General features: G+C 54.4%; 2 protein-coding genes across 2 annotated transcripts; one reads left to right on the top strand and one right to left on the bottom strand.

Moving 5' to 3' along the window:
- Nucleotides 1–12: 12 nt before the first annotated feature.
- On the bottom strand, nucleotides 13–2713 carry SELENOM (selenoprotein M). Its single transcript, XM_055322796.1, has 5 exons — nucleotides 2505–2713; nucleotides 1275–1310; nucleotides 884–918; nucleotides 471–549; nucleotides 13–366 (listed from the first exon to the last, which is right to left on the bottom strand). Exons 1-5 carry the CDS (start codon nucleotides 2622–2624, stop codon nucleotides 208–210), a joined length of 429 nt encoding a protein of 142 aa, XP_055178771.1. The 5' UTR covers nucleotides 2625–2713; the 3' UTR covers nucleotides 13–207.
- Nucleotides 2714–9728: 7015 nt separating this feature from the next.
- INPP5J (inositol polyphosphate-5-phosphatase J) lies at nucleotides 9729–18346 on the top strand. Its single transcript, XM_055323308.1, is given in 14 exon segments — nucleotides 9729–9844; nucleotides 11678–12653; nucleotides 12656–12839; nucleotides 13211–13327; nucleotides 13453–13561; nucleotides 13764–13880; nucleotides 14202–14377; nucleotides 14815–14926; nucleotides 15066–15175; nucleotides 15321–15504; nucleotides 17037–17174; nucleotides 17332–17409; nucleotides 17535–17639; nucleotides 17837–18346. Coding segments are annotated over 14 exon segments (3027 nt in total). The 5' UTR covers nucleotides 9729–9733.
- The last annotated feature ends 2 nt before the right edge of the window (nucleotides 18347–18348 follow it).

The following is an 18348-nucleotide window of genomic DNA, read 5'->3' as shown; positions in this document are numbered from 1 at the left end:
GTCGAGTCTCAGTTAAGGCGGAAGAGGATTTATTTAATCGAGCTGGGTATGGGAGAAAGAGGGGTTAAGAAGAACCCCCACCTCCATCTCTGCCGGCTCTGGGACGAGGCATCGGCCCTCAGCGAGGGAGACGCTCCCGGGACGCTGAGCGCTTCATTCTGTCGCCAGAGCTCAGGGGGGGAGGAGGCGGGCCCGCGTCCCCGGACCTTAAAGATCAGCGCGGTCCGGAGCGCCTTCTGCGGGCCTGGCGGGCGCCCGCAAGTACTCGGGGGGAACAGATTCGTCGGGCGCCGCCTTGCGGTAGAAGCCCAGCTCCTGCACCAGCTCATTGATCTCCTCCCGGGTCATCTCGCTGAGTGGGATTCGCTGAAGTAGAGGAGGGGTGGGGTCAGCACGCCCCGCCTCGCCTCGCCCCCCTCCCGCCCCCCCCCACCTCCACCCACACCACGGCCTGGCTTCCAAGGCCTCACCTCCAGTTCTTCGTAGTGGTGGCCCAGGAGGACGAGCTCTGGGTCAGCCCCTGGGAGGTGTTTCATTACCAGGTTGTGACTGGAGTTGTTGTTAAGGTGGATAGTGGTGGCCTGAGGCAGGTGGGGTCTCCCACCTATGTACAGCAGGTGAACAGCACCGCCCCTTTTGCCCAGGTAGGGCAGGGATCCCCATATACACTCGAGGAAGTTGGAGTTCCTGTGTCTGTGGCAGTCATCACTAGTCAATTTCTCAGGCCTACCACCTAAGAATTCTCTGGGCGGTCACTATCAATCAGTTCCACTTGCCAGATGAAAACCACGTGTCATGTCATCTCTATCTGTGAAGTTAAGTGGAAGGAGATTTTCCCAGATCCCCCACCCCTTCTTCCTCCCCTAGAACAGAAAAAGGATACTATAAAGGGATGTCCTGGGTGACAAAGGCCTTCACCTGGGGAAGAACCAGAGCATCAGACCCCAACTCCCTCCAGATACCAACGAGAAACTGAAGCCTGCTGAGGCCGCACACTCTTGACAGAGTCTGTAGGACTCTGTTACTCATCCTCCAAGAGGCTCAGTGGGGACAGAGCTGGAGACCCCTTCAAACTTACTCCTTCAGAGGTGCCTGGGTCACTCAGTCTGTTAAGTAACTCTTGATGTCGGATCAAGTCATGATCTCAGGGTTGTGAGGCTCTAAGCGGGGTGTGGAGCCTGCTTGAGACTCTCTCCCCCTCTCCTTCTGCCCACCCCTACCCTCAACCTCCCTCTTTTAAAAAAACAAAAAAAAAACAACAATACAAAACTTACCTCCTTTAGGCGATTCAGCTGTCATCCCCCACAGGTCTGGAGGGGGACAAATTGGGTAGGTCAGGAGTCCTTCATACCTGCCCAACCACACTCTCAAGACCACTTCACCCTCCTCCCAGAGTTTGGTGGGGCTGTGAATTACCCCTGGAACAGCAGTCCCCAAGGTGTGGAGATGGAGGTCCCTTATGAGCAGAAGGGGGAACTCTGTACAGATAGGAAAACTGAGGCCTACAGAGATCAGGGAAAAGAGGAGCAAGACCTAAAAGGCACTTACCAGCCTTGGGGCTCTTGCCTGCCTACCTTACTGACTGTTGACTTACTCCCAATGCCTACCCCCCCCCCCCAAAAAAAATGATTATTCTACTTCTCTCAGGCAGTAAGGATCTGGGCCTGAACTTTGGCCCCTAGAACCTCAAGGTGGAGGCAGGCCAGAAGAGAACAGCTCATAATTGCCCGTGGAGACCCTGTTAGATACCTGCCATCTGGTCCCTACCTAGCCCCATGCAGAGCTGGGCTTCCATCTGGTGGCTTCCCCAACATGGGAGGGTGTGTGGGCCCATCCCGGCATTCCCAGAGGGGAAGGGCACCTCCCAGTAGAAGTCCAGACTCCAGGGCCACCTATTCTCGTCCTCCTCGCCTCCTCCCCGTCCTTCAGGCAGACAAAACTAAGGCCCATAGAGGATCTGTGATGATTCAAGTCACACAACCAAACGAGAACTCTGACGGGTAACTCTCCCACAGAGGAGGATGCGGACCTGCTGCGAGTGTTAGTAATGCAGTTGGCTTTTGCATGGTGGGGCAAGCGCCCAGAAAGTCTTCCCTCCGACCGCAAGGGAGAGACCAACCGGAACTGGGGTGGGGGAGGAATTCCAGGAAAAAGTGAAGTGATGGGAGGATGTAAAGTTAGGCTCCAGGGGGCAGCTTTGGAAGAGTCTCAGGCCAGGAGTATAGAGTTAAAGGACAGGGCCAACGTGTCTGGGGGGCCCGCTGTCCAGCCGGATGGGAAACTAGGGAGGAGTTCAGGCTTCCAGGCCGCAAGAACGGTGGTGTCTCGGGCTTCCACGGTGGGTGCTGGGGCGTACTGAGATTGGGGAGCGGGAGGGATGGTCCCGGCCCGGAGAAGGACGTGGGAGTCGGGAGGGTCCCGGGGCCAAAGTGAGCGGTGATGCCAAAGCTAAGAGGCCACAGGGTTGGGGCAGGGGTCCTTGAGCCAGGGACCAGCGCACTCACCTCTACCCGAGCGCGGGCCAGGCCGTGCAGACGGTTCCAGTCGGGCCGAAAGGTGGTGACGGCGGCCGCGAGTGCCGCGAGGAGCAGCAGCAGGGGCGGCGGAGGCAGCGGGAGGCGCATCGGGCCCGAGGTGCAGACGATCGGCGAGCAGGAGGCGAGCCGCCTGGCCGCTGCGCCACGTCTGGGTCCGCCGGCTGGCCCCGCCCCGCCCCGCCCCGCCGGGGCCCACGCCCCTCGAGGTCGGTGTCCGCCCAGGCCCGGCGCTGGGGCCTTCAGCTCTCTTCCGGAGAGGTCCGGAACCTTCTCCGGCTCAAGATCTTCTCTGGCCCCAAGGCCTTTATCTTTCTAGCCCCGAAAGAGTGTCCGCGCTCCTCCTGCGGACGGGAGCGCAGCCGCTGTGGCGGGATGCGGCCAGGTGGTGCCCACTCGCGCCGGTAGGGGGCGCAGGAGGGATGCGGACGGACACGGGAGTGTCTGGGCGGACCGCGAGGCTTGAAGATGAGGAAACGGAGGCTTGGATAATTCTTGTTTGTGCCTTTTCTTTGCTTGGTTGAAATTCCGATCTGGGTTTCAAATCCGTGGAACACACATTACGGAGGAATGTGGAATATTACGTACTCTGTAGGGGCTGGGAGAATAAGAGGGTTAATACACCTAAAGCCCTTTGGAACAGTACTGGGCACAGTGTTAGCTGTGTTAGCTTTCAGTATTTCATTTCTTACCTCATAGAGGCCCCCGTGAACTCCCTTTTGCAAGTTGAGAAACAGGCTCAGAAAGGTAGACGTTGTGGACCTGGGAACTGAACCTGAAACATCCCTGTGCTCATCTCATTAAACCAAAGATGGCTAAATAAGGACGCCACCTCCCCTCTTTAAGCCTGGGGCAGGTACGGCAAATTGATCACAGTGCTCTTTGTTGTTGAATCTGGACTGGGAATCAGAATCCCTCTCCACATCGAGCCAAAGCTGCATTACAGTTTTAATGGACTCTTAGGCATTTTTGCCCTCCTGGGCCTTTTCTCCCTATTAAACAAACATATGTATTAAAAATTGCATTTTACAACTGCTTTAATTTTTTTAAAGTGAATATAATCCTGGCTGGATTCATTATTATATGTTTGGGGGTCTTTCAATTTTAAAAGAAATTAATATTAAAGCATGTTCAGAACCTCTAAAAGTTATCATGGGACCTCAACACTAAGCCTAATGGATTAAGTCAGGTTTGCACTGAGCTCTTTGCTTATATCCTGCTACCTCACATTCATTGACTTGATTGTAAAGATATAATAATAATGGGCTTAGAGTTGTTTATTTTTTAAGATTTTAATTATTTATTTATTTATTTATTTATTTATTTATTTATTTGAGACACAGAGAGTCAGAGACACAGACAGAGGGAGAGAAGCAGAAGAAAAAAAAAAAAGAGAAGCAGGCTCTCTGCACGAAACCTGATGCTGGACTCGATCCCAGGATCCTAGGATCACAACCTGAGCCAAAGGCAGACACTCAACCACTGAGCCACCCAGGTGCCCAGAGTTGTTATTTAATACCCATTTTCTGTAAATACATTAGGGTACTGTAAATATAACTGGTTTTGTCCAGACTATTGACATATGTATTAAAAAAAAAACTCCACTGTTTATAATGGTGAAAAACTGGAGACACAACCTAAGTATGTCACCTCAGGGAATTAGTTAAATAAATGATGGCACCGCCCTAGGATAGAAAATCATGCAATTGTTTTAAACGATGCAGCATAGGGTTGAACAACATGGAGAATGTTCATGGTTATGGTATTGAAAAAAAAAATGTGAGCTGTAAAACAGTAATAGCTGTTTGGGAGTTCTGATGTTCTGGGCTGCAAATCACAGAAACCCAAAGTTAAACTGGCTTAAACAATAAAGGAAATCTGTTGGCTCAAACAACAAAAAAGTCAGCAAAAAGGGTTTCACGTGAGGCTTGATCTAGTCGATAAAGGGTTTCACGTGAGGCTTGATCTAGTCGACACCAAGACCTGATCTCTCTCCATTCTGCCTTCCATAGTGACAGCTTGTCATGAGGCCAATTACCTACACCGTGTCAAGATGGCTGTCAATAGTAACAAGGACCACAGACTTCATCATTTATATCTAGTGAAAGGGAAATGATCTTTTTTGGTAACCTTCTCAGGAAATAAAGCAAGATCTCTTTTGCAAAATTCTCTGTGTATCTCACTAGTCAATCCATTATCCAATCATGTGACTAGGGGAATGGAAATTGCTCATTGGTTTAACCAGTTGGGAGTCATTCCAGAAGCCTGTCAAGGATATGGGCTGCAACAGATGTTGTAGCATCAACAGAGTAGCCAACCAATTTTATAAACTATAAAGATATAGATATATCTGCCTAGACCAAATAACAAAATCTGGAAGGAAACAACTCAAGAAGTAAAAATGGTCATCTCTTGGTAGACAAAATTATAGAGTGAATTTTTTCTCCTTTATATTTTTTTCTGTATTTTCTAAAATAACTATGTATTACCTAAATACAAACAGTAAACCTTGTTTACAAAAATAATGGGACAAATGTCATGGATTCCCTCAACTTTAGCCCATACCCCAACAAGAGCCTCAGAGTGGCTGAAGCCAGAGGCCCCATGGAGCCTGTGGCTTTCCTGCTGACAGAGCCAAACCTCAGTGCCTCACGGGCCCATGTTGTTCACTGGACAGATGCCACCAAACCACTCTCATTGCATTAACCTAGATGCTGTGGCCTAGAGGGGCCATAGCCCGGGCTGCTGAGGGTTGACTAGCCAGCCAGTGGAACCAGTGGTAGAGACACTGGCCACAACAGTACCGGGAACATTCTGGCATCAGCTCCCATGGGAGGCTGAGGATGTCCCAGAACAGATCTTTGCTTGTAATCCATGCCCTTATGTGGCATTTTATAATCTAGGCTAGCAGGCTTCCTCAGATGGGGCTATGTTTGGGGTTTAGTCTGTAATGGGGTCAGGCTCAGGGTCAGGGTCAGTCCTTGGCTTAAAGCCAGATTTAGAATCGAGTCTGGAGCTGGAGTCAGATCAGGGCTCAGTCAATAATTGGGCTTGGACCTCAGTCTGTGACCAAAATCATAGCTCAATCTGCCACCAGTTTCAGGATTTAGTTAATGACTAAACTTGGAGTTCTCTAGACCTGGGGTTGGGGTTCAGTCTAAAATCAAGGGTTAGTCTGGACTGGGGTTAGAATTCAGTCTATGACTATGGCTCAGTCTCAGATGAGCATCAGGGCTCAATCTGGGTCCAGAATCAAGGTCTCAAGTTGGAATCAGCCATAGTCAGGCTTGGATCAGGCTCAGTCCATGGGTAGAGTCAGGGCTCCATCTAAGGCTACGGTGAGGGTATAGTATAGGGTCAATCTTGGCATGAGATCAAGGCTCAGTTAACACCAAAATTAGGGCTCAAATTGGATCTGGGATCAGGGCCAGGGTTTAATCTAGTGCTATGCTCTGTTCTGAGCTCCAGAAAAGCAATTTCTGGATACATGATACATACAGGGCAGGTTGGTAGGCAGGAAATGAGAGCCCCCAGGCAAGCTTCCATTCTTGCACTAAGCCTCCTCTTTCCTGCTGAAGCTGTTGTCCTAGAGCCTTCTAACCTACATGGCTCTGCTGCCCAAGATCCCCTCGCACCAGAATAAAAATAGCTGCTCACTTCAGAGCAGCTGACAGCGGGTGCTGGGCTGCCTGGGAGGAGGGGGAAGCTGTCGAGAGGGAGGAGGGATGTCTGAGCTCAGCTCCAGCTGTGTGACCTTGGGAAAGTCACTCCTCTTTGAACCCATTTCTTGCAGGGCAGGATGGGAGGTGAAGATGACACCTGCCCCAGAGGGGGAAAATGAGGAGACAATGACATAACATGTGGTACTCAGTATCAATAAGGAACCCTGGAGTGAAGGGAGGAGAAATGTTCCTCTGTGCCCTGAATGCTTCCACCTCAGGGAAGCCCTCCTGAATGCTTATCTCTTCTACCTCCCTACAGTACCCTGTGGCACAGTCCACATCTCAAGAGATTTATCAGCTAGAGGCCCCAGTGTGACCTCCTTCACAGTGGGCCTGGGTCAGGTTGATCAGGGAGCCAAAGGAAGGAGGACAGACCCTTCTGTACCATTACTATTTCAGGTGCCCCCGGGAGATGGCTCAAGGAAGAGGAGGAGGAGGAAAGAGAAGTCTCTCTCTCTTCCCTATTTATGATGAATTTACTCTGAGCCAAAGGACATGAGGACACATACCCAGATTCTGCATCAGTCACAGCCTGGACTCCATTCTTTTGCCCCTGCTCCTCCCTCTGCTTCCCAGGGCATCTCTCTCTCTCTCTCTCTCTCCAATTTGGCAACACTGACTCTCCTTCAGAGGAGTTCAATGGTCACTTCTATGGGGGAGAATTATCCACTGTCTCCTTGGGAACCCCATGCTCTGTCCCCTACTGGCTGTGTAATCCCTAGAGCTCAGTTTCTTCCTCCATCGAATGGGGATTTCTTACCAACCTCCCAGGGTTACTATGGAGAGTAAGATAATTTGTCAATCACCAGCTCCCTCCTTTCCTTTTCCTGACCTAAACAGCCTGAAGGGTAGTACTAAGAGTTTCCAAGAGGGGGGTTGGACCAGATGTACCTTCTGCCTCAGTACACCACCCCCTTACTCCCTGGAGTGAGGGAAAGGAGGGAAGCAGGAGGGGCCTTTGGAGACAGCCGTCTCCAGGGGGGCGGTTCTCCCTGGCAGCTGCCCCCAGCCTGCCACCCAGAGCCCCAGAGCCTGTTATCAACCTCCTTAGTCATCACACCAGGAGCTCAAATATAGCTCTTACCCTGCTCCATTCTCAGCCAGGGTCCGCCCTCCACCCCCTTCCCCTGGCAAAGCCATGTCTGGGTCTCAGAACCCCTGTCCCTTCCCCTCAAGGAACGAAACTAACACCGGGCCTCAGTTTCAGCATCCACCAAATGGGCAGGTTGGAGCAGATGATGATGATGATGGCACTGGTGACGGTAACTCCAGAGCAGCTGCCCTCACCGAGAGCTTGCTTGTGCCAGGCTCTGTGCTAAACACTTCATATATGTCATCTTGTTGAACCTTCACAGCAACCTTAGGGGGTATCTACTGTTTTTATCTTCCTTACACAAATCAGGGATCTGAGTGACCTCCCCATGTAAGTCAGTGGCAGGGCCAGAAACAAAGTTCCTCTTGGGAGGACTGTCCCATGGGATCTGACTTCAGGGAGGGAAGATGACGGGAAATCCTGTGCTGCCAGCAGTGTGCAGGAACCCTCTGCACACTCATTTGCATGACATTTGCTTGGCTTCCAAAGGACAGCATGCCCCTGTCTGAGCTCTGGATGGCTGAACCCTACAACAGGCCCTAGGAACTGGGATCTGCGCTCCCCCAACTAACTTCCAGGATTGCATTAGAGGCTAGTACTCAGGGGAGTTTCTCATCTATGTAATAGGAGTCAGAGGACTGGGGAGGGTGAGTCCAAATTTTCCTTCTCTCTCTGGGGACCTGAGTGCCACCACCATGTCCACTCTTACCTCCTCTGTCACCACCATCCCCACGTTCACCTACAGCTCCACCACCATCTCTTCCACCATCAACATAATATCCCTGCTGCTCCCCCACCCCCATCTCTCCTCCTCCGTTACTATCACCTTCATCACCATTACCACCATCCCTTCATTCTGCTATCTCGACCATCCCCAATATCTGTAATTTTGTCATCACCTCCACTACCTCCATTTATCTGAACCATCACCACCACCTCCATCATCAGTGTCACTCCTCCATTTCCATGATCATAATTACATAGGTCGTTATCTCCACTATAATCACCTCCCCTGTAACCACTCATCACTTCCACCATCCTTCATCACCCCAAATCCTTTCTACTCCAGAGCCCTAAGATGGCCTGGGTCTCTGCCCCTACAAATTCCAGCCTCACAGGGAACACAGACTAGAACCAGAGATAGTCAAGTAAAGGTAGGAAGCCCATCCAGGAGAAGGGGATGAGGCATCTGTCCATGCAATTTTCATACAGGGGACAACACAGGCCCATGAGGATACAGAAGTGACTGTGGACCACCCAAGAGCCCTGGGTACAAAACTCTGGACATTTCCTGGCTAAACTAAGTGTGATCATTCCTCTCAAAGCAATCCAGCAATTCTGGAGAAATCAGGATCTCTTAGCAGATAAGAGTAAGAGGGAGAAGAAAGCAGAAGCAGAGGGCCCACAGCCATCCCTGGCCACATCTGAGCCCTGTCACTCATTCACTTTCCTTACTCCCTGACTGAGTCATCCGTTCATTCAGCAAACACTTCCCTGGACCCTGTGCTGGGTCCTGGCCATTGAAGTTTCCCAGGCCTGTTTTTGACCTTCCTGCCAGTCTATTCCTCTACTGCTGGGCCTTTCTCCACCTTAGTTCCCTTCCCCTAGACACCCCAATTGGCTCCCATGGGTCTTGGGTTACTGAGAAAGCTCCCCTCACTGTAGCTCTTAAGATCTTCCCACCTTGCTGGGTGACCTTGAGCGAGTCCCTCTAGCAAACCACATCCAGTGCATACTGGAAAGAGGAAAGGTGAGAGGGGCTGGGCTGTGGAGACATCCAGGGCAGATGGCCAGGTGTGTGTAGAATAGCAGGGGCGGTGCTGAGGCTCCAGCAGTTGGAGCCTGAGTGTCTGGTTCTCTGATGGGAAGGATAGAGCAGGCAGGGGGACTGGCACCAAGACCAAGAAATGGGGCAAAGGTGAGGACAAAGCAAGCCCTGGGCTGGCAGGGAGTCAAGCTCCCAGGATCATGGCAGGGACTTAGGTGTCTCTGTGGCCTTGGAGAGGGTGCTGACCTCCGAGCTACCTGTCTCTACATTACCTGTCAGGTGTGTCAATACCCCACCCTCGAGTGAGAACCCACCAGGCCTACTGGCAGGAAAGTGGGGACAGACAGCCAGCCTCCTCCATGTCGCTGGTCAGGCCCCAAGCCAGGCCAATGGGCACACTCTCCACCCTGCCCCACGGCCATTTCAGCCTCAGCAGTCAGCTTGAAGGGTTCCCAGAGTGTAGGCCACCTTGCCTTGGCCACCTCTAGGTTGGGAAGTAGGTGCCTGTGTCTTTAAATTCTCAGCAGGTTGAAACGGCTGATGACATCACTGGTTCCCGGGAGCGGAGGAGCTAGAGCCAGAGCCCAGGGAGCCCGGGCTGCTAGGGGCTGCAGACATGGAGGGCCAGAGCAGCAGTGGCAGTAGGAGACCAGGGACCCGGGCTGGCCTAGGTCACCTGCCCGTGCCTGTGCCCCATGGGGTTTCCCAAACTGGGGCACCCTCCAAGGTAAGACCCCTAAAACCTAGCACTCCATCCCTGATCCTTGGTCCCACACACCCCCACACACGGCAGGCACCCTGGTGCCCCTGGCTGAGGGGCTGGCACTCTCCTCTACCCACCAAGCAGGGGCTAGGCAAACAGGGCACTCTGGGGGCTGAGGGGGCAGTGATGGGACACCCAGAGAGAGATGGAGTTCGCCATCTCCGGGAGCCCCCAGCGAGCCCTGGACTGGGTGTCAGGGGATCCAGCTGTGCTCCAGCTTTGCTGTGTGACCTTGGGCAAGTTGCTTGTCCTCTCTGAACCAATGCAAAATGAGGAGGCTTGTTCCTGAAAACTAAAATGGTGACATCTGGGGTGTCTAAGTTGCTAGTGCTGGAGGTGGTGTGGTGGTTGGGGGGACACTTGGAGCTGAGGAGGAAGCCTAAAATGCTGTCTCAAAGAGCTAAGTTTGGGGAGGAAGGTGGAGGCAGAGTTTCAGATTCTCTGAACCGAGAAGGACACGGGACACAGACAGAGCTGCATGTCTGGAGGCAAGGATGGGGCCACCTCAGGGCGAGTGTAAACCTTCTGCCCTCCCTGGCAAAGGACATTTTATCCCGTCTTCTGGAGATAGGGGCATCAGAAACAGAGGACAGATGGGAAAGAGAGAGGAGGTCCCTGCAGGGCCTCACGTTCCCCCACTCCACCTGCCCCCACTCCACCTGCCGGACAAAAAGAGGATACCTGCTTGTCTGTCCTCAAAGGTGAGGGACACAGGGGAGAGGGTACAATTGGGCACAGAGAAGTGCAGTGCCAGGATCTGCCAGGATCCTGGACTTACACAGAATGTTAGAATCACACTTGATGAGGACAGACTATTCCATGGGGTTCAAATGGAATCCTAGAAAATGTTCGGCTCATAAACGCAGAGAATATGAGACCAAGGCTTCTCAAGATTCCATCATTTTACAGATGAAAACTGAGCCCCTGGGCAGAGAGGTGCTTGTCTAAGGTGACAGAGAGCTGGGCTTAGAATTGACATGGCTAGTCTTAGCCCTAGGCTCTTGCTTCTATATGGAACTCTGGGAATGGGTGAGGAGGACAGGGAGGACTGTGGCCAAGGAGTTTGGGATCCTTGACAGGGACAAAGCTGAGGGTTCCTGGAGGAACTATGGAGGAAAGGAGGGAAATTTTTTTTTTTTAATTTTTATTTATTTATGATAGTCACACACACAGAGAGAGAGAGAGGCAGAGACACAGGCAGAGGGAGAAGCAGGCTCCATGCACCGGGAGCCCGACGTGGGATTCGATCCCGGGTCTCCAGGATCGCGCCCTGGGCCAAAGGCAGGCGCCAAACCGCTGCGCCACCCAGGGATCCCTAGGAGGGAAATTTAATAGGCTAGGGAAATTTAAAGGTGTCCAGAGAGGGCAGATCCGGGGTGTTAGGTCAGTAGCCCTTAGCCAGGGGAGCAGGAGGGAATGCAGGGAGAGCTGCCCAGGGAACCTGACTCCAGACACCCAGCCCTCCAGCCCGACCAGGGAGTGGGCATCAGTCAGCCAGGAAGGCAAGGGAAGAAACCTCAGGTTTGGCTCACACGCTGCCTCGTTTGATTTGGGGTCTTAGTTTCCCCATCTGTGAGAGGTGTCAGACTTGAGAGAGGGAGATAAGTTTCTGTCTCCTGTTTCCTCCAGAAGAAAAGCTGATTTGCAACAGAATGGATTGAAGTGAGAAATTAGGAAGAACTTCCTTGCAAAGATGTGCCTTTCTTACCTAGACGGAGTATGCTGGGGTCTCCATGGAAGCCGGGGCCCGATCCCCCGGTTAGGGTTACCCTGAGTCTTTGACTGGTCTTCTTCCAGGTGGATTCAAGTTTTCAACTCCCATCGAAGAATGCAGCCCCGGCACCCTCAGAACCGAGATTGGCCCTAGCAGCCGTGGGGCTACGAGCGGCTCTGCCACCTTCCACAGAGGGGCCCAGGTTGGCTCTGGCATCTCCCCGACCCATCCTGGCTCCGCTGTCTACCCCCGGAGGACAGAAGACAGCTCCTGCCCGCCGCAGCTCCAGCCTGGCTCCAACATCTGTGGGCCAGTTAGTCGTGTCTGCCTCGGCTGGGCCAAAGCCTCCTGCGGTGACCTCAGGCTCAGTCCTGGCTCCAACATCCCTGGGGCAGCTAGTGATATCTGCCTCAGCGGGGCCGAGGCCTCCCCCAGCCACCCTGCGGCCCAGGCTGTCTCCAACATCCAGGGACCAGCGGCAGGTGCCACCTGCCTCCGTGGGACCCAAGCCAGCACTGGCTGCCTCAGGCCTGAGCCTGGCCCTGGCATCTGAGGAGCAACACTCACAGCCCCCCTCCAACTCTTCCCCAGTGCCCAGTCCAGTCTTGTCGTCCTCTCAAGAACAGGCCCTGGCTCCAGCTTCTGTGACCTCAGCCTCGACCTCTGTGGGACAGACGCCAGCTAAACAGAAGGCTGCCCCAGCTCCTAAACCTCTCCCCTCTTCTGAAGCGCATCTGCAGCCTTCAGCTCCGGCCTCTGGTCCCACAAGCTCCATATCCTTGATCCAAAGCCCCCCAGACCCCCGGATCTCCCCCTCATTCAGAGCCCGGCCTGAGACCCCCCGTAGCAGCCCTGAGGATCCTGTCCTGCCCCGGCCACCCCAGACGCTACCCCTGGATGTGGGCCAGGGCCCTCCAGAGCCTGCCACCCGTTCCCCAGGACTTCTGTCCCCCACCTTCCAGCCAGGGTCCTCCTCGACCCAGACTGTGCCCCCACCTCTACCCAAGCCACCCCGGTCTCCCAGCCGTTCCCCCAGTCGCTCCCCCAACCGCTCCCCCTGTGTCCCCCAGCCCCTGAGACAGCCCTCCCCAGGCCTGGCAGCCAGGGTGTGGGGCATAGTGGGCATTTGAGCCCCAGCCTTCAGCCTCGAGAAACTCCAGCTCCAGTCACCACCTCCCCTTCTACCTCCACCTCATCATCCTCTTGGTCAGCTCAGCCTACCTGCAAGAGCGACCCTGGCTTCTGGTGAGGGGGCCTTCTCTCAAGAAAGACTGGTAGGGCTTGAGCTGCGAAGTTAGCCGTCCTTCCAGGGTGGCTTACCCTACACTGCCCCAGTTTACTTCCCTGAGGAGGATTCTTTGGGAGGTACTGGGCCTACTCTGGAACCCTCAGGAGACAACATCTCCTCCTAAGGGACTTGCCCACCTTTGCCTCAATGGCTTTCCCCTGGGAGAGTCTGGTAGGAGGGATATTGGCTGGGCCCACTGTCCTTCTCCTGAGAGCTTACACCCACACCTGCCTCAGTTTATTTCCCCCAGAAAGATCCTTGTGGGAGGGAGGCCGAGGATGAGGGAGTGGTGCCCAGTGGTAACCCCTTCTCTACCCCCCACCCCCAGGATCACTGTGGTCACATGGAACGTGGGCACTGCCATGCCCCCTGATGACGTCACATCCCTCCTCCACCTGGGCAGCAGTGGCGATGACAGTGACGGGGCAGACATGATTGCCATAGGGTGAGGGGGCCGGGCATGTGGACCCTGCTCAGGAACCCCTTGTGCCTCCCAGACCCTTGCCCACGGGAGGGGCTTCTAGGGCACCCCCAACCTGACAGCCGCTTCACCCCCAACTCGACTCCCAGATTGCAGGAAGTCAACTCCATGATCAACAAGCGGCTCAAGGACGCACTCTTCACAGACCAGTGGAGCGAGCTCTTCATGGACGCACTGGCACCCTTCAACTTCGTGCTGGTAACGTCTCCCTCAGCCCCCGGAAGGGTGGAGACCCCTGGATCCCTGGCCCTAGCTCTGCCTTGACTCACTGTGGGGCCTGCTGGGCCTCTGTGGCCAGGTCTGCGAAATGGGAGTTCTGAAAGACTGGGGGAAAGCGCACAGCAGGGCGGAGGGTGGGGGGGTTGTGTCCAGCTCTCAACCAGGTCACCTCCTGCCGCAGGTGAGCACCGTGCGGATGCAGGGCGTCATCCTGCTGCTGTTCGCCAAGTACTACCATCTGCCCTTCCTGAGGGACGTGCAGACGGACTGCACGCGCACTGGCCTGGGTGGCTATTGGGTGAGCATGGGAGCAGCCCCAGAGGGGTCTATAGATTAGTCCTCCGGTCCCCCACACTCTGGCAAGGTCCCCTCTCCGTCTCCACCCCCGACTCTGAGGCCTTCCTCTCCCCAACGCCGCCCCACACCCCACACCATTTTCTAGACCAAGCCCCCTTCCTGTCCCTGCCCCATCCAGTGCTCCGCTCCGTTTTTTTAGAACCCACCTGCTCTAAGCCTTGTCCACCTGCGGGCTGGCCTCGCCCATCTCGATGCCCCGCCCAGTGCCTCACCTACTTGCCGAGGCCCCACCCTTGACTCTCGACCAACTTTGTCTCCCAAGGGCAACAAGGGTGGAGTGAGTGTGCGACTGGCCGCCTTCGGGCACATGCTCTGCTTCTTGAACTGCCACTTGCCTGCACACATGGACAAAGCAGAGCAGCGCAAGGACAACTTCCAGACCATCCTTAGCCTCCAGCAGTTCCCGGGGCCTGGGGCACACGGCATCCTGGATCATGAGTATGGGCTGTGGCCGGGGCCAAATTGAGCGTGGGGGTGGCGAGGGGGAGGCTAGTGAAGGAGAGGTAGGCCTCAGAGAGTGGAGTCCCAAATACTTGGCCACAGGAACCTGTACCAGCCTGGGTGGGCCTTGTGGGGAGAGGCAGATCCTATGACGGGTACCCTCAAACTACATCTAGGAACACGAATGTAAGTTTGATGGGGCCAGAGCCTGCGGGGTGGAGCTTTGTTGAGGGGCAGGGCCTTGCTCAGGGTCCAACCTAATGTTATTCTAGATTTATGCCCCTGCTGTTCTTTGGCAGGCGGAGAATCTGCTGCCACCCACTCCACCCATTGCGTCATTACTAGGGTCGTCCAGTGCTGTTGGTTAGGTAGAGGTGAAGGATCTGGGTTGGGCTTTCATCCCATGGACCTTGATGACTCCCACCCCGGAACAGCCTCGTGTTCTGGTTTGGGGACCTCAACTTCCGCATCGAGAGCTATGACCTGCACTTCGTCAAATTTGCCATTGACAGCGACCAGCTCCACCAGCTCTGGGAGAAGGACCAGGTGCAGAATCCCAGCCCGCACCCTAAACACCAAGCACACGGAGCATGACCAGCACACCTTTGTATACTAGGCTCTGGCTCTTCCCTTCACTTGCCCTGTCCAAGCCATTGTCCAATTCTACCCTTTTGGACCTTCACAGCTCAACATGGCCAAGAGCACCTGGCCCATCCTGAAGGGCTTCCAGGAGGGGCCCCTCAACTTTGCGCCCACCTTCAAATTTGATGTGGGTACTAACAAATATGACACCAGGTAAGCTCAGCACTGGGATGAGGTGGACACATGGGCTGAAGTCTTCTGCATAGGGAAGAAAGGGAAGAGGACTGGCAAGAAGCAAATCTGGGGCTGTGCCTCAAACCCTAGCCCCTGAAACTTGGGTCACCCCTGCCCACTTCAGTGCCAAGAAGCGGAAGCCAGCCTGGACAGACCGTATCCTGTGGAAGGTCAAGGCTCCAGGTGTGGGTCCCAGCCCCTCAGGACGGGAAAGCCATCGGCTCCAGGTGACCCAGCACAGCTACCGCAGCCACATGGAATACACTGTCAGTGACCATAAGCCCGTGGCCGCCCAGTTTGTCCTGCAGGTGAGTCCCAGCCTCATCCTCCTGTCATGACGTCCCCAGATTCAGCTCAGCATCCTATGGCCCACCAGTAACCCCTTGATGGGGGCAAAGCCTGCCCTCAGCAGCATGCATTCATTGTAGCAGAGTAGGGGTGGGTTATGATCTCTATTTTCAGATGCAGAAACCAAGGCTCAGAGACACAGCATCACATGCTGCTGAACAGAAGAATTAGGATTTGAACCCAAGCTAGTCTTCAGAGTCCTATACCTTCCCCACGAATCCCTAGCTCTGTTCTTCTGAGAAAGGATTAGGACAACATTTGTTAAAATTCACATTATATAGTATAGAATAAGACCAGAAAAATCAAAATATTTATTCAAACCCCATATTTATTTATTATTTATTTACCATTTGCAGTGTGCCAGGCACCATGAATGAGGTAGTCATGGAGAGGAGGAGTAGAGATACGAAAAATACAAAGCTAAATTCTAAGGGATTACTGTAATTTAGCATTGCGTTTAAGGTTGAGGTCTCTGGTTGGCAAAGTAAGAAAGAGAAATGCTAGAATGTCAGAACCAGACCTGAGAGACTATGTAGTGCAACACTCTGTTTTTCTCAGGGAAAACTGAGGCCCCCAGTAGGGTAGGCATGTTCCCCAAGCCGCACATATGCTCAGCAATGAGGGAAGGTAGATCCCATCTTTCCAGTCCTGAAACCCAACTCTGGGCTCTCTGATTCCCTTGATCTGATAAGAGAGAGCCCTGCAGCCCAGAGAATGTTTTCGCTGGTAACTTTGTCATGTGGTCAGTCAGTGGGACATTGGCCAATATCCTCAGTTGGGAATGGAAATCTGCCCAAGTCTGGCCTTCCATGACCTTTGGTAAAAGACTTGGGTGTGAGATTTAACCCTCAGTCAGGGGCCTCACCTTGGGAACCACTCCTTTTGGGTAACCTACCCTGACCTTCCCTCCTTATCAAGGACTCTGACCCTTGCAGAACGTTAAACTGTCGAGCACCTACTACATGCCAGGCCCTTTGGCTGTCACCCCTTTGAATGCCTTTTTGGCCCTGAGATACCAAATTCTCCTCCTTGTTTTACTGAGGGGAAACTGAGTCTCAGAAAACTTGAGTCTCTTCATGAAAGCAACACAATCAAAGCGAGACTTAGTGACCTTGACCTGACAAGGCTCTGGAGATCATTTCCAAGAGGCCACCGGGCACACCTGCTGTTAGGAGCCTCAGGATAGGAAGAGGATGTGCTGGTTTCTTCTGGAACAGCCTGGCTCAAAACCTGAGGAGGGAGGGAAACCTGAAACCCAATGAACAGAGGAGCAGACAAAAGCTTGAGCCTGACACACCATCTGGGTCCTTCCCTGAGGGACAGCAGCAGAGGAATGACAGAACCAGGGCTACACTATTCACCTCCAGGCTGTGTTCTCACTGCCCAAGGAGGCTCTGGGCGTAAGGAGCCCTTTGCTGACTCAGGCCCAAGGGCCCTAGGTGTATAGGGTACTTAGAGGGTGTCCCCCGATGTTGCCCCTGCCCCTGGGCAGTTTGCTTACAGGGACGACGTGCCACTAGTGCGGCTGGAGGTGGCTGATGAGTGGGTGCGGCCAGAGCAGGCCGTGGTGAGGTACCGCATCGAGACTGTGTTCGCCCGCAGCTCCTGGGACTGGATTGGCTTGTACCGGGTGAGAAGGGCAGGGATGGTCAGGGACTCTGGGAAGGGAGGATCTGGAGGAGCAGCCGGGTGCTCAGGGGGATCGCTGGCTTCTCTGGAATTTGCTGCTACCCTGGGGGGGTGCAGTCACGTGATAAGAGACACAACCCTGAATCCTCTCACCCCAGGTAGGTTTCCGCCACTGCAAGGACTACGTGGCTTATGTCTGGGCCAAACACGAGGATGTGGATGGGAACATCTACCAGGTACTGAAGGGGAAGCAGAGAGTGGGAGGAGCCCCCCATTGCCTTTGGGGCTCGGAACGTGGCTTGGACAGGCCTTGAAGCTGCCTCCTTGACCCTAACCTGAGCCTATGCCCTGGGCCCATCAGGTGACCTTCAGTGAGGAGTCATTGCCCAAGGGCCATGGAGATTTCATACTGGGCTATTACAGCCACACACACAGCATCCTCATCGGTGTCACTGAGCCCTTCCAGGTGAGTAGTCAGATCACGGGGTCAGGGGTGCTAAAAGACCCTTTTCAAATGTCACAGCCTCTACATTCTGCTCCATAATCTCCTACAAGTAACCTGACCTTCTTGGGTCTGTCAGTGGGCAGGGTTGGAGTGGTTCAAAGATGCCTTCAGTGGCTAGTTGGGGAGTGGGGTACCCCAGTAACCAGCCTTCCCCCCAGATCTCACTGCCTACCTCGGAGTTGGCCAGCAGCAGCACAGATAGCTCAAGTGCCAGCTCAGAGGATGAAGATGACAGTACCCTGGAGCTGCTTGCACCCAAGTCCCGCAGCCCCAGCCCTGGCAAGTCCAAGAGACACCGTAGCCGCAGCCCAGGCCTGGCCCGCTTCCCTGGCCTTGCCCTGCGGCCTTCATCCCGTGAACGCCGTGGTGCCAGCCGCAGCCCCTCACCCCAGAGCCGCCGCCTGCCCCGGGTGGCTCCTGATAAGGGCAATGATGGTGGCAGCCGGGGCAGTAGTGAGGAGGGGCCCTCTGGGCTGCCTGGTCCCTGGGCCTTCCCACCATCTGTGCCTCGAAGCCTGGGCTTGCTGCCTGCCTTGCGCCTGGAAACCGTCGACCCTGGTGGTGGTGGCTCCTGGGGACCTAATCGGGAGGCCCCAGCCCCTAGTAGCCTGTCTACTAGTCCCCAACGCCGACAGGGGCTGGAGGAAGGGGGTCTGGGGCCCCCATGAGG

Source organism: Nyctereutes procyonoides, unplaced genomic scaffold (genome assembly GCF_905146905.1).
Source record: "Nyctereutes procyonoides isolate TBG_1078 unplaced genomic scaffold, NYPRO_anot_genome, whole genome shotgun sequence".
NCBI classification, from domain to species: domain Eukaryota; kingdom Metazoa; phylum Chordata; class Mammalia; order Carnivora; family Canidae; genus Nyctereutes; species Nyctereutes procyonoides.
Note: the sequence above shows the minus strand (reverse complement) of the source record. Positions and strands in the feature narration are given on the sequence as shown.